This window comes from Dama dama, chromosome 9, assembly GCF_033118175.1.
Source record: "Dama dama isolate Ldn47 chromosome 9, ASM3311817v1, whole genome shotgun sequence".
Taxonomy (NCBI): Eukaryota; Metazoa; Chordata; class Mammalia; order Artiodactyla; family Cervidae; genus Dama; species Dama dama.
In genome coordinates this window covers 24,992,331-25,004,856 of record NC_083689.1, presented here as the reverse complement: position 1 = coordinate 25,004,856, position 12,526 = coordinate 24,992,331, and the positions used below count along the sequence as shown (strand labels likewise).

The window sequence follows — 12,526 nt, the reverse complement described above, 5'->3', positions numbered from 1 at the left end:
CCATCAAAGAAATTCAATGTGTAGCTAAAAACCTTTCCATGAAAAAAATTCCAGGCCTAGTAGACTTCACTGGTGAATCCTACCAAACACTTAAAGAAGATATAATACTAATCCTAGGCAAATTCTTCCAGATAATTAAAAAGGAGGGAATTCTTCTCAACTCTTTCTTTGAAACTAGCATTATTCTGACACCAAAACCAGACAAAGACATTACAAGAAAACCACATTATTTACATCCCTCATGGCCACAGTTGCAAAAATGTTACACAGCATTTTAGCTAATCAAATCTAACATTATACAAGAGGATAATACCCCACGACCAAGGGGCATGGCTGATTTCACATTTAAAAATCAATCAATGTAATGGACCATGTTAAAAAACTTTTAGAAATAATGTAAGTGCAAAAAACTGCATTTGGCAAAATCTGATATACACTCCTGAAAAGAACTCTCAGCAAAGAAAGAACAAACAGGAACTCACTCAATCTGGTAAAGAGTGTCTATGAAAAATCTACAGAGAACTTCACACTGGTAAAAGTATGAATGCTTTCTCCCTAAGATTAGGAACAATACAAAAATGTCCCCCCTTACCATTTCTATTCTACACAGGGCAATTCAGGTAACAAAAAGACTGGAAAGAAAGAAGCTGTCCTGTCATTATTTTCAGATGAGTTCTTGTGTGTAGACAATCCTAGGGAGATTACCTTCCCCCAAAAAAAGCCTACTAGGAATAATAAGTTTAGCAAGGTTGCAGTATACAAAATATACAAAAATCAGTTGCAAAACATGAGCTCCCACATGAGAGATCACACCCACTACATTGTCTATAATCAAAAAGACAAATAACAAGTTTTGGCAAAGTTATGCGGACATTGGAAATTTCACATATTGCTGGTAGGAATGTAAAAATGGTATAGCCATTGTGGAAAACAGACTGGCAGTTACCCAGTTACCCTTTTTTTTGTTTTGTTTTGTTTTATTTTTTAATTGAAGGATAATTGCTTTACAGAATTTTGTTGGTTTCTGCCAAACATCAACATGAAGGCAGGTAGCATTTTGACTCAGCAGTTATATTCCTAGGTACCTAAGAAAACTGAAGATTTATGTTCACATAAAAACTTGTACAACAATGTTCATAGCAACATTATTCATAAAAGCCAAGAAATGGAAACAACCCAAATGTTCATCAACTGATGAATAAACTATATAGTACATCCAGACAACGGAACATCATTTGGCCATTAAAAAAGAATGAAGTATGGATATATACAACAACATGGATGAACGTCAAAAACATCATGCTAGGACTCCCCTGATGGTCCAGCTGTTAAGAATTTGCCTGCCAATACCAGGGACACAGGCTCAATCCCTGGACTGGGGAGATTCCACACACCATGGGGCAACTAAACACCCGCGCCCTAGAGCCCAGGCTCTGCAACAGCACCCACTGCAGCTAGAGACAGACCAAGAGCAGCAGTGAAGACCCAGTGCAGCCAAAAGCTAAGTGAGTAAATAAATTTTTAAAATCATGTTAAGAAGCCAGACACACCAGAATAAATGGTATATGACTCTATATGTTAGAAATGCCCAGAAAAGGCAAACTCATACACACAAAGTAAGTGATTGCCAGGGCAGGAGAGAGAGAATTGGCAGTAACTGCTAATGGGTACAGAGTTTCTTTGAGGGGTGATGGAAGTGTTCTAGAAACAGATATATGGTTGCATATATGAAGGTACTAAAACACCCTAATTTGTACAGTGTAAAATGGTTAAAATAGTGAACTTATTAGGCTTCCCTGGTGGCTTAGACAGTAGAGGATCTGCCTGCAATGCAGGAGACCTGCCAGGTTCGATCCCTAGGTCATGAAGATCCTCTGGAAGAGGGAACAGCAACCCACTCCATCCAGTATTCTTCCCTGGAGAATTCCATGGACAGAGGAATCTGATGGGATACAGTCCATGGGGTCGCAAAGAGTCAAACATGACTGAAATGACTAACGCTTTACCACTTACTCATGTTATTTAAATTTTATCTCAATTTAAAAAGTCTAAAATAATCAATTACATTTCTATACATTAACAATGTGCAATTGCCCAAAGAAAATTATGACAGCAATTCTGTTCACAATAAGCATCAAAAAATACTTAAGAAAGTTTACCAAAAGTAGTACAAGATCTGCAATTAAAAACTACAAAATAATGATGAGAGAAATTAAGATATAAATAGATATATCATGTTCATGTATTGGAAGATTCAATACTGTCAGAATAGTAATTCAACCCAATCCCTACCAAAATCCTAGGAGGTTGTATATGTAAATTGACAACGTGTTCCTAAAACTTACACAAAAATGCAAAGGACCTAGAAAAGTTAAAACAACTTTGATCGAGTAACAAAATAAGAAAACATACACTACCTAATTTCAAAACATTTTACAAAGCTATAATAATTAAAACAAGACAGACATGGAATAGAACAGACAATCCAGAAATAAGCCCACCTATTTGTGGTCAGTTGAATTTTGACAAAAGCACCAAGTTATTCAATAGAGAAAGAGTAGTCTTCACAATAAATAATGCCAGAACTAGATATCCACAAGCAAGATAAGGAAAAAAGGGAGTGAGATAGAGAAAGGAAGAAAAAAAAACAAAACTCAAATCCTAACTTCACATCATATATAAAAATTAAAATGGGCCAGAGGGCTTTCCCAGTGGCTCAGTGGTGAAGAATCTGCCTGCCAATGCAGGAGACACAGGTTCAATCCCCGGTCCAGGAATCCCACATGCTGTGGAGCAACCAAGCCCATGTGCCACATCTACTGACCCTTGTCAGTAGGCCACTGCAATGAGAAGCCTGCACACTGCAACTCGAGAGCAGCCCTGGCTCGCCACAACTAGAGAAAAGCCCTGTAGCAATGAAGACCCAGCACAGCCAAAAAAATAAACGAAATTATTTTTAAGAAATGTAAGATCTAAATGTTTACAACTTCTAGATAAAAACACAGGAGAAAATCTTTCTGGTCCTGGGTTTGAAAAAATTTCTGAGCTATGTCACCAAAAGCATATGATAAAAGAAAAACTGATAGCTAGACTTCAACAAAATATAAAACTTTTCAAAAAACGTCACTAGGAAAATGAAAAGACAAGCCACAGACTGGGAGAAATATTTTCAAATCATGTATCTGATCATGAATATGAATCTAATATATAAAGAGCATGATTGAATAATAAGAACACAGGCAACCAAAGTTTAAAATGGGTAAAATATTTTAAGAGATATTTTACCAAGAAGATACATAAATGACCAATAAGTACACAGATGTTTAATGTTGTTAATCATTAGGGAAATACAATGAGATATCACTACATATCCTCTAGAACAGCTATAATTAAGAAGAATGATAGTTTAAGAGTTGGTGAGAACATAAAGAAACTAGAACTTTCATACCATGCTGTTGGGAAAAAAGAAATACAGTCAACACTGTAAAAAACTGTTTTGCAGTTTCTTCAAAAGATAAACATACATAAACCACAAGACACAGCAATTTCGCTCCTAGGTATCTATCCAAGACAAATTTTGAAACTTATCTGCAGAAAGACTTAACAAAACAATGTTCCTAACAGCATCATTTTTAATAGCCAAAAAACTAGAATCATTCAAATCCCCAAAGATCATAAAAGGTGGTATTTTCATATAATAGAATAAAACTTAACAATAAAAAGGAACTAGTGGAAAAAAAAAAAAAAGGAACTACTGATATATGCTACAACATGGATGACCCTCAAAAATATTACACTAAATCAAAGAAAGTGTTAGTCGCTCACTAATGTCTGACTCTTTCGGACCCATGTACTGTAGCCCACCAGGCTCCTCAGTCCATGAAATTCTCCAGGTAAGAATACAGGAGAATTCTTTTCCAAAGAATCTTCCCAACCCAGGGATCAAACCCGTGTCTCCTGCACTGCAGGCAGATTCTTCACTGTCTGAGTCACAATGGTTGGATGATATCACCAACTCAATGGACATGAGTTTGAGCATACTTGATGAGATAGTGAAGGACACGGAAGCCTGGCATGCTGCAGTCCACGAGGTGGTAAAGAGTCGAACACAACTGAACAACTCAAAGAAAACAGATAAAGGCAAAATAGTGTATAACCTGATTTATACGAAATTCTAAAGAAAGGCAAAACTAGACAGAAAGCAGGTCCATGGTTGCTGGGGGTAGGACTGCAAACAGACACAGAAGAACTTATGGGGATGATAAAACTAATGGTTTCACAACTGTATGTATTTGCTACAACTCAAACTGTACAATTCAACTATACAATTACAGTGGGTGAATTCACTGGGTATTATTAATAACTTGATAAAAAGTTGTTTAAAAGTAAACTGAAGTACTCACCATTGTAACCTTCGAGAACAGAATCAATAATAGGTCTGGCAGTTAAGTTATAAACATCTAGTTGTTTACTCTCTGGTCCAAAAACAGTATCAAAAGTAAATGTCTTTGGAGGTTCATTCGAAGAATCAGTCTTGTGCACAGTGATAGTTCCCCTCATCTCATCCACACTGACAGCCTGTTTGTAGCACATAGATTTCTCTCTCTCATTGAGGGGCCGGCACCTAACCACCACCTTCACGTTATCGCAGCTTTCCGGCTTCTCTGATTTATTGATCTGGTGGAGAAAATATTTACAAATAATGAAAAGAACATTTACTTTTACCTTCAACAGATTAAATTTAAAACCTGAAAAGGCTACTTTGCCACCTCAGTGCCTTGCACACGTTAAACACTCCATAATTACTTGTTGAATGTAATTAAAGACCTTACAGATACATAGAAAAACTTATTAAAAGGTATAAAAAGTTTCTTTTATAAATACAAATAATGGAAGAGGTAATTTAATTTACATTTATAGTTAATGCTATTCAGGCAGAAAAATTAGAATCTATAAGCGACCTGTCCTTCTGCACAAAGTCCCTGACTTCCTCTGAGTTTCCTGCCTATAGAAAAACAAATGTGAATGTGGTTAATAACTTTAATCAAGAATCCAGTAGTAGGTCCTCTGTGCCCTCTGAGACTTTCAATTTTCTACAATGCATTAGTAAAAAAAAAAAAAAAAAAAAGAAATTAATCAAATAATATATCCACATAAGGTCTACTTTTTCTATATTAGTGAAAGACAGGAAAAAAAAGCCTAATGGCAGAGAAAAAATGTTTTGGAAAAAATTTTTAAATGACTCTACCCTTATGAACATTTGTATACGTAAAGTTTCAAATTCTGAAATTCTATGATTAAGCATCTATATTAAAATTCAATCCAATTATTATATATAATCCAATTATTATCCAGTTTAACAGTTTAGTTGAACAGATATTAAATTCCTACTCTTTCAGATACTCTTCTAAGCATCAGAGAAACAAACATGAGCCACTGTCATTCACAAGGAATAGACGGTGTCAATTCAACACACTTCTTTCCATCTCTACTTTCACCACCTTATTCCAGGTTATCATCTTGTCCCGAATTCTAAGAGGCTCCTAACTGTACTGCTGGGCTTCCCTGGTGGCTCAGCGATAAACAATCTGCCTGGCAATTCAGGAGTCTCAGGTTCAATCCCTGAGTTGGGAACTTCCCCTGGAGAAGAAAATGACAACCCACTCCAGTACTCCTGCCTGGGAAATGCCAAGGTCAAGAGGAGCCTGGGAGGCTCCAGTCCATTGGGTGGCAAGGAGTTGAACATGACTTAGCAACTAAACACCACCACCTACAACTGTACTATTGCATCTAATTAGGTTCCCCTATGGTCTTCTGTTCTCTACGGTGGCAGTCGGTTTCAACACAAATCTAATTATGTCACTCCCCTACTCAGAACTCTCTGCAATAGTTTCCCACAGATTTTAGGATAAAAGTCAAAATCCTTACAGTGGTCTGTAAGATCTGGTTCTGGCCCATGTCCACTTCTCCAGCTTTATTTCACAAGTTACTCTGCTTGACTTTCTTAGTCATAGCCACACTGGCTTTCTTTTAGGCCTTTTCTTGTCTTCATGCTTCCGCTCACCACACTCCTTTCCAGGTGCTGCTTCTTATGCCTAAAACATACTCCACCCTCTTCAATTACCTTGTAGAGATCAGCTCAATAGCTCCTTCACCTGGGAAGACTTCCCTGACTAGAGTTGACCTAATATAGGTCCTGATAGCACCATTCTTTCTTCTGCATTGGTTACAATTTTATTTATTTATTTTTTTTTGCGGGGGGGGGGGGGGGGGTTCTTATTCTATTAAAGTCCATGTCTGTATCTAAAATGAGAAGTTCCAAACAGGTACTCAGTCAAGGGACTAAATTCAGCCCACAAAAGTCTTTTGTTTGGCTCCTATTATCTAAAAATCTTTTAAGTTAGTTACTAAAATTTAAAAATTAGAAATTTCATTAAAATAACAATCTCTAGACTCTCTGAAAAAAATACATATCTGACATTTGTAAGCCAGCATTCCTACATGGCAACATTTAAACAATTCACCAGAGTCTACTTCTATCTATTGTATGCCACCTATCCACTTCACTTAGCTAAGTATTCTATCACTGTAAATATGTGTGGTTTTCACTTCTGCTCTACACAGCAAGCTTTTCTCTTCCCAAGTTCAAGAACCTGGCTGGTTTTGCTCAATATTGTATCTCCAGTGCCTAGTATGTAGTTGCTGTTTGGTAGCTAACTTGCGTCCCCATGGACTGTAACTGCCAGACTCTTCTGTCCATGGGATTTTCCAGGCAAGAATACTGGGGTGAGTTGTCATTTCCTTCTGTAGGGGAACCTCCCCAACCAGGGACCAAACCAGCTTCTCCTGTATTACCAGGGGGATTCTTTACCACTGAGCCACCAGTGTGGCTGGTGCCCAGTAATAAATTGTTGAATAAATTGATAATTAAATAGAAAGCAACAAGGAACAAATACTAAGCATTTAATGCTAAAAGTCAAGCACTGTCCTTCAAGCCTCCTGCGCATTATCTTATTTCATCCTGATTCCCCCATGAGGAAAAGTTTAATTATGCAGGAAAGAAGAACCCAGAAAGATAAATTACCCAGGGCCTCGCAACCGGCCACTGCTCAGGTGTTCTCCATGACCCTATAACGGACTTACGACGCCTGCTTATTAAGTGAACGATAATTATCTGTGAAATCCTACAAGACGAACATACGACCACCCACCACTCACCCCCGCACGTAAATAACCGGCCACAGCTGAAATGCTCCCCATGACTCTGTACTGGACTTACGACGTCTCCTTATTAAGTTACACGATAATAATCTCTGAAATCCTACAAGCATACCATCACCCACCACTCGCCCCCCTCACACACAAAGACACCTACGGATCACATTCTGCACTGTAAGCTAGAGCGCCACGAGAGGAATGACAGCTCGAGTCAGGAGCCTGGAGCAGGGGCAGACAACCCCTGCTCTGCTGCCTTCCAGAGCTTGGCTCCGCGACGCAGAGACCCACCCGGCATCCAAGAGCCAACTCTCCGCGGCTGCTCCTAGACGCCCTACCCAGAGAACAGGGCTGGGAGCGAGAGCGCATCCTCTGGCACAGCGCCTTTATGTCAAGCACCCCAGGCCTTTCGGGATGCAGCAGCGACCAAGGTGGCAAAGCCTGCTCCGGGCCCCTCCCAGGGTCGGGTGGACCCCCACATGCCCGGGCCCACCCGCCTGGCTCCCACACCGCTTGGCCGGCCTGGCCTGGCCCGGCCCCGCCCCACCCCACCCGGGCCGCCCGCCTGCTCCGCGCCTCCATGGTAACGGCCGCGCCACCCGGCCAGGCCTCAGAGATGAGGAGGAACCCCAGCGGCTGAGTGACTCTCCTAACCGGCATTGCGGCTTCCTCCCGTGCCCCGCGGACGTCCCCGCCCGGGGTGCAGTCCAACGACGCCGGGTTCACGGGAGAGGCGGGTCAGAAGACTACTGAAACACCACCTTGGCGCACCCAAGACTGCGGCTCCTCTGGCGAGAGCGCGCTGTGCGCAGGCGCACTCCGGGCTCGCCCCGCCCCATCCCCGGGCTCGAGGCTTCCTCCGCCTCTCGTATTACGCCTGCGCCAGAACTTTCCGAGTCCGTCTCCTAGGAAGCCAGACTGAGGCTGCGCTTGCGCAATGCTGCCATTCCGCTGCCTCTGGATATCTGGCCGGATTTGCAGGTGGGATATCTGGCTACTACCGATGGGGAAAGAGGCAGTCGTAGACTGGCAACGCCTCCCATCTTCTAGCGCTTGCTGTGTTCTAAATATTATAAACAACAATAGCAATTATACATTGTGTTTCCTCAGAAGAGCCACTTTACATACGTTATTGTGCTTGATTGCCAACTTGATTATGACCTGTCTCACCATTAGCTGAGGAACTTGGTCAGCATTCTCACAATTACCTCCAGAGCCTAGAATAGAAGCTGGCACAAGGTGGGTTTTCAATAAATATTTGTGAAAGAAAGAATGATCTATCCTCTTTCCTGTCCGATCCTCTCCCCTGAACACCGCTCTGGTTGGACGTGCAATAGACAGTTCAAGTTTATCATGTCCAAAATTGAAACGTTGATTCCCACTTCCTATCGCCTACTAGTACCTACGCCACACCTGTTAAATATAAAATAAACAATTTAAAAAATCCATCACAATAATGTAAGCTGGATTCTGACAATTGATCAGACTAAAACCAGTCTTTCTCTCTCATACTTAATGTCCAATCTTTCTATAGAACTAGAATTAGTCGTCTCTATCTCAGAAGTAGAACCAGAATCTGAACACTTTGAGTACCACCATCTCTCACCTGCAGGTTATGATTTCCTTGAAGTGCATCCTTGCCCATCTAGTCTACTTTCAACATAAGACGCAGAGTGCTGGTGTTAAAATGAGTCAGATACTGTTGGTGGCTCAAGGGTAAAGAATCTGCCTTTCAATACAGGAGACGGAGGTTCTATCCCTGGGTGGGGAAGATCCCCTGGAGAAGGAAATGGCAACCTACTCTTGCCTGGGAAATTCCATGGATAGAAAGGCCTGGCGGCTACAGTGCATAGGGTTGCAAAAACTCTGACATGGCTTAGCAACTAAAACAACACTGCCTTCATTTATAACCTGCTAGTGATTTCTCATCTCCCAGCATAAAAGTCACAGGCCCTCTCCCTGTTTCCTGCAGTCTTCCCTCTTACTCATTATTGTAACCTATCCCTCTCGCACCAGCTCCACTTGGCCTCCTTGATTCATTGCAGGCATGACCTTGCAGGCATGGTTTCATGATAGAATACAAGGCCTTTTATGCTTGCAGTAGGAGCTAATAAAAATACTTAGTGTGAGCATACTGTTCTAAGTGCTTTAATTCCTTTTTAATTATTAATTTAGTTCACATAATAACCTTTTGAAATAGGTACCATTAGTCATTTTAACAGAAAATATGAGGAACTATTTCACATATTTAAAAAACTGAAGCATGAGCCATTAAGTAACTTGTCCAAGGTCATACATATAGGCAGCGACAAAGCTCAGATCCAAAGCCAGGCCCTGCCTAGAAAGCTCCTCACTAAATATTGCCTGACTCCCTCATTGCCTTCAGAATATCTTTGTTCATATATCACCTCCTTAGTGAACCCTACCAATGATCTCTCTACTTAAAATGCCAACCTTCAGAGATTTTCCCTGTGGTCCAATGGTTAGGACTCCACGGTCCAATGCAGGGGATGCAGGTTCCATCCCTGGTCAGGGAACTAAGATCCCACATGCCACACGGTACAGCCAAAAACTAAAAAAGGAAACAAAATTCCAATCTTCAGTCCCAGCCTTGTTATCTTCCCTCCCTACTTTATATTTCTCCATAGTACTTATCACTCTCTGATATATGATAGATATAATATATATCTGCTTTATTGAGATTCACCAATTTATACAATTCAATGATTCTTACTATAGACAGAGTTGTGTGACCATAACCACAATCGATTTTAAACATTTTCATCACACTCAAAAGAAACACTTATAGCTATCACTCCCCCTTCCCCCTTGCAACATCCCAGCCCTAGGCAACCACTAATCTACTTTCTGTATCTACAGATTTGCCTATTTTGGACTTATCATATAAATGGAATTATATATATGTAACCTTTTGTGAAATGATGTCTATCACGTAGAATAATATTTTCAAGTGAAGTCACTCAGTCTTGTCTGACTCTTTGTGACCCTATGGACTGTAGCCTACCAGGCTTCTCCTTCCATGGGATTTTCCAGGCAAGAGTACTGGAGTGGGTTGCCATTTCCTTCTCCAGGGAATCTTCCCAACCCAGGGATTGAACCCAGGTCTCCTGCATTGCAGGCATACACTTTACCCTCTGAGCCAAATCATCCCTATTGTAACACATAACAATAATCCTTTACTTTTTATGGCTGAATCATGTTCTATTGTATAAATATACCACATTTTTATCTATTTATCAATTGATGAACATTTGGGTTGTCTCTACTTTTTGGTACTATGGATAGTGCTGCTATAAGTTTTTGTGAACATGTTTCATTTCTCTTGGGTATATACTACAAGTGGAATTGATGGATCGTTTAGTAACTAATGTTTAACATTTTGAGGAACTATCAAGTTGTTTTCCAAAGTGGCTGCACCACCAGCAATGTAAGAGGATTTCCATTCCCACCAGCAGTGTATGAGGTTTACAATTTTCTCTACATCCTCGCCACCACCTGCAGTTGTCTTGAGTTGCTTATTATGGCCATCTTGCTGATGTAAAATAGCATCACATTGTAGCTTCTATTTGTACTTCCTTGATGATTAGTAATGTTGAACATGATTTCACATGCTTTTTGACCATCTGAATATCTCCTTCAGAGACATATCTAATCAATTATTTGCCCTTTTCATTATTAAGTTGTAAGAATTCTTTAAATATTCTAAATACAAGTCTCTTTTCAGATTTATGATATACATGTGCTTTCTCTTATTATGTGTGTTGTCTTTTGAATTACTGGATGCTGCCCTTTGAAGCACAAAAGTTTTAAATTTTGATCAAGTCCAAAATTTTCTTTTGTTGTTTATTTTCTTGTACATTTGGTGCAAATCTAGGAAACCACTTGCTAACTCAAGACATGAAGATTTTCTTTTTTAACAGTTTTCTAGTTTTAGCTCTTACCTTTAGATCTATGATCTATTTTGAGTTATTTTTGTATATGATATGTTATTGGGATCCAGTTTCATTCTTCTGCACGTGAATATTCATCTGTCCTATCACCATTTGCTAAAAAGAATCTTCTTTCCCCCATTGAATTATTGTAGCAACCTGGGCAAATAACAATTGGTCATAAATATGAGGGTTGATTTCCAGATTCTCATTTCAATTCCATGAATCTATATGTCCATCCAATACTATATTGTCTTGATTACCATAGGCTTGTAGTAAGTTTTGAAATTAGATACTACAAAGCCTACATATCTGCTTTTTCAAGGTAGTTTTGGTCATTCTGAATTCCTTGGTTGTTCATAGGAATTTTTAAAACACCTTGTTAGTTTAGATCTATGATCTATTTTCAGTTATTTTTGTATATGATACGCTATAGGAATCAAAAAGACAGCTAGAAACTTAACAGGGATTATGTTGAATTGATATACAGTTCTGGAACTATTGGTATTTTAATAGTTTAAATCTTCCAGTCCATAAACATGGAATGTCTCTCCATTTATTTAGATCTTCTTTAATTTCTTTCAGTAATGTTCTGTAGTTTTCTGTAGCATACACACATATCCCCCAAGGGTAACCACTATCTTGACTCTAACATTATAGATCCCTTCTTTATGCTTTTTATAAGTGAAATCATACAGTATAAATCCTTTTTTATCTGTCTTCTGACATTCAATATTATGTTTCTAAGATTCTTCCTTATCGAGTGCAGCAGTTCATTCTTTTTCAATGTGGTATAGTATCCCCTATATCATGTGACTATACCACAATTTGTTTATCCCATTCAACTATTGATGGACATTTGGGTTGTATCCAGTTTAGGGCTACTACAAATAGTGCTTCTATGAACATGTAGGTTCACATATGCATTTCTGTTGGACATCTATCTAGGAGTGGAATTGCTGGGATTTTCATATGTTCTACTCAAGCTTTCCTCTTTCCTAACTAGAATACAAGTTCCACGTCTCTTCTATTCACTGTTATGTTCCAGCGCCTAACACATTGCAGCCTTCAATAGATAACCTCCAGGGCGGCTTGCTCACCAGCCGCCCCAGCCCGGCTGGGGACTCTGCGCCTGGGGCTAGGGCTTTAGGTGCGGAAGAGGGGCTCAGTGGGTGGGCGCGGGGTGGAGTAAGAATACAGAGGATCCTTCACCCACCTGCGCGCTCTCCCTCCCGCCGCGTCCCAGGCCCGCGCCCCTCACTTCGGGAACTAAGGGCTGGGAGAGCGGGCCCCCGCGCGCCAGGACAGTCCCAGGGCCAGGGGTTGGGGGTGGGCCAGCTGAGCCCGCCCCGCCCCGCCCC

The 12,526-nt window shown here is 40.3% G+C and overlaps 1 protein-coding gene across 4 annotated transcripts in view; it reads right to left on the bottom strand.

Annotated features, from left to right (window-relative positions):
• Nucleotides 1–8,011, bottom strand: part of KIF3A (kinesin family member 3A) — an 85,432-nt gene extending 77,421 nt beyond the window's left edge. For 2 of the 4 annotated variants that reach the window (XM_061150786.1, XM_061150788.1), the window contains exons 1-2: nucleotides 7,507–7,599; nucleotides 4,404–4,677 (exon numbers count right to left, since the gene is read on the bottom strand). In XM_061150786.1, coding sequence (XP_061006769.1) covers nucleotides 4,404–4,677; nucleotides 7,507–7,584 — 352 coding nt within the window. In that variant the 5' untranslated portion in view covers nucleotides 7,585–7,599. Of the gene's footprint in view, nucleotides 1–4,403; nucleotides 4,678–5,928; nucleotides 5,974–7,506; nucleotides 7,600–7,869 lie in introns of those variants that run through there. The other 2 variants (XM_061150790.1, XM_061150787.1) reach the window with 2 other exon arrangements.
• Nucleotides 8,012–12,526: the final 4,515 nt, after the last annotated feature.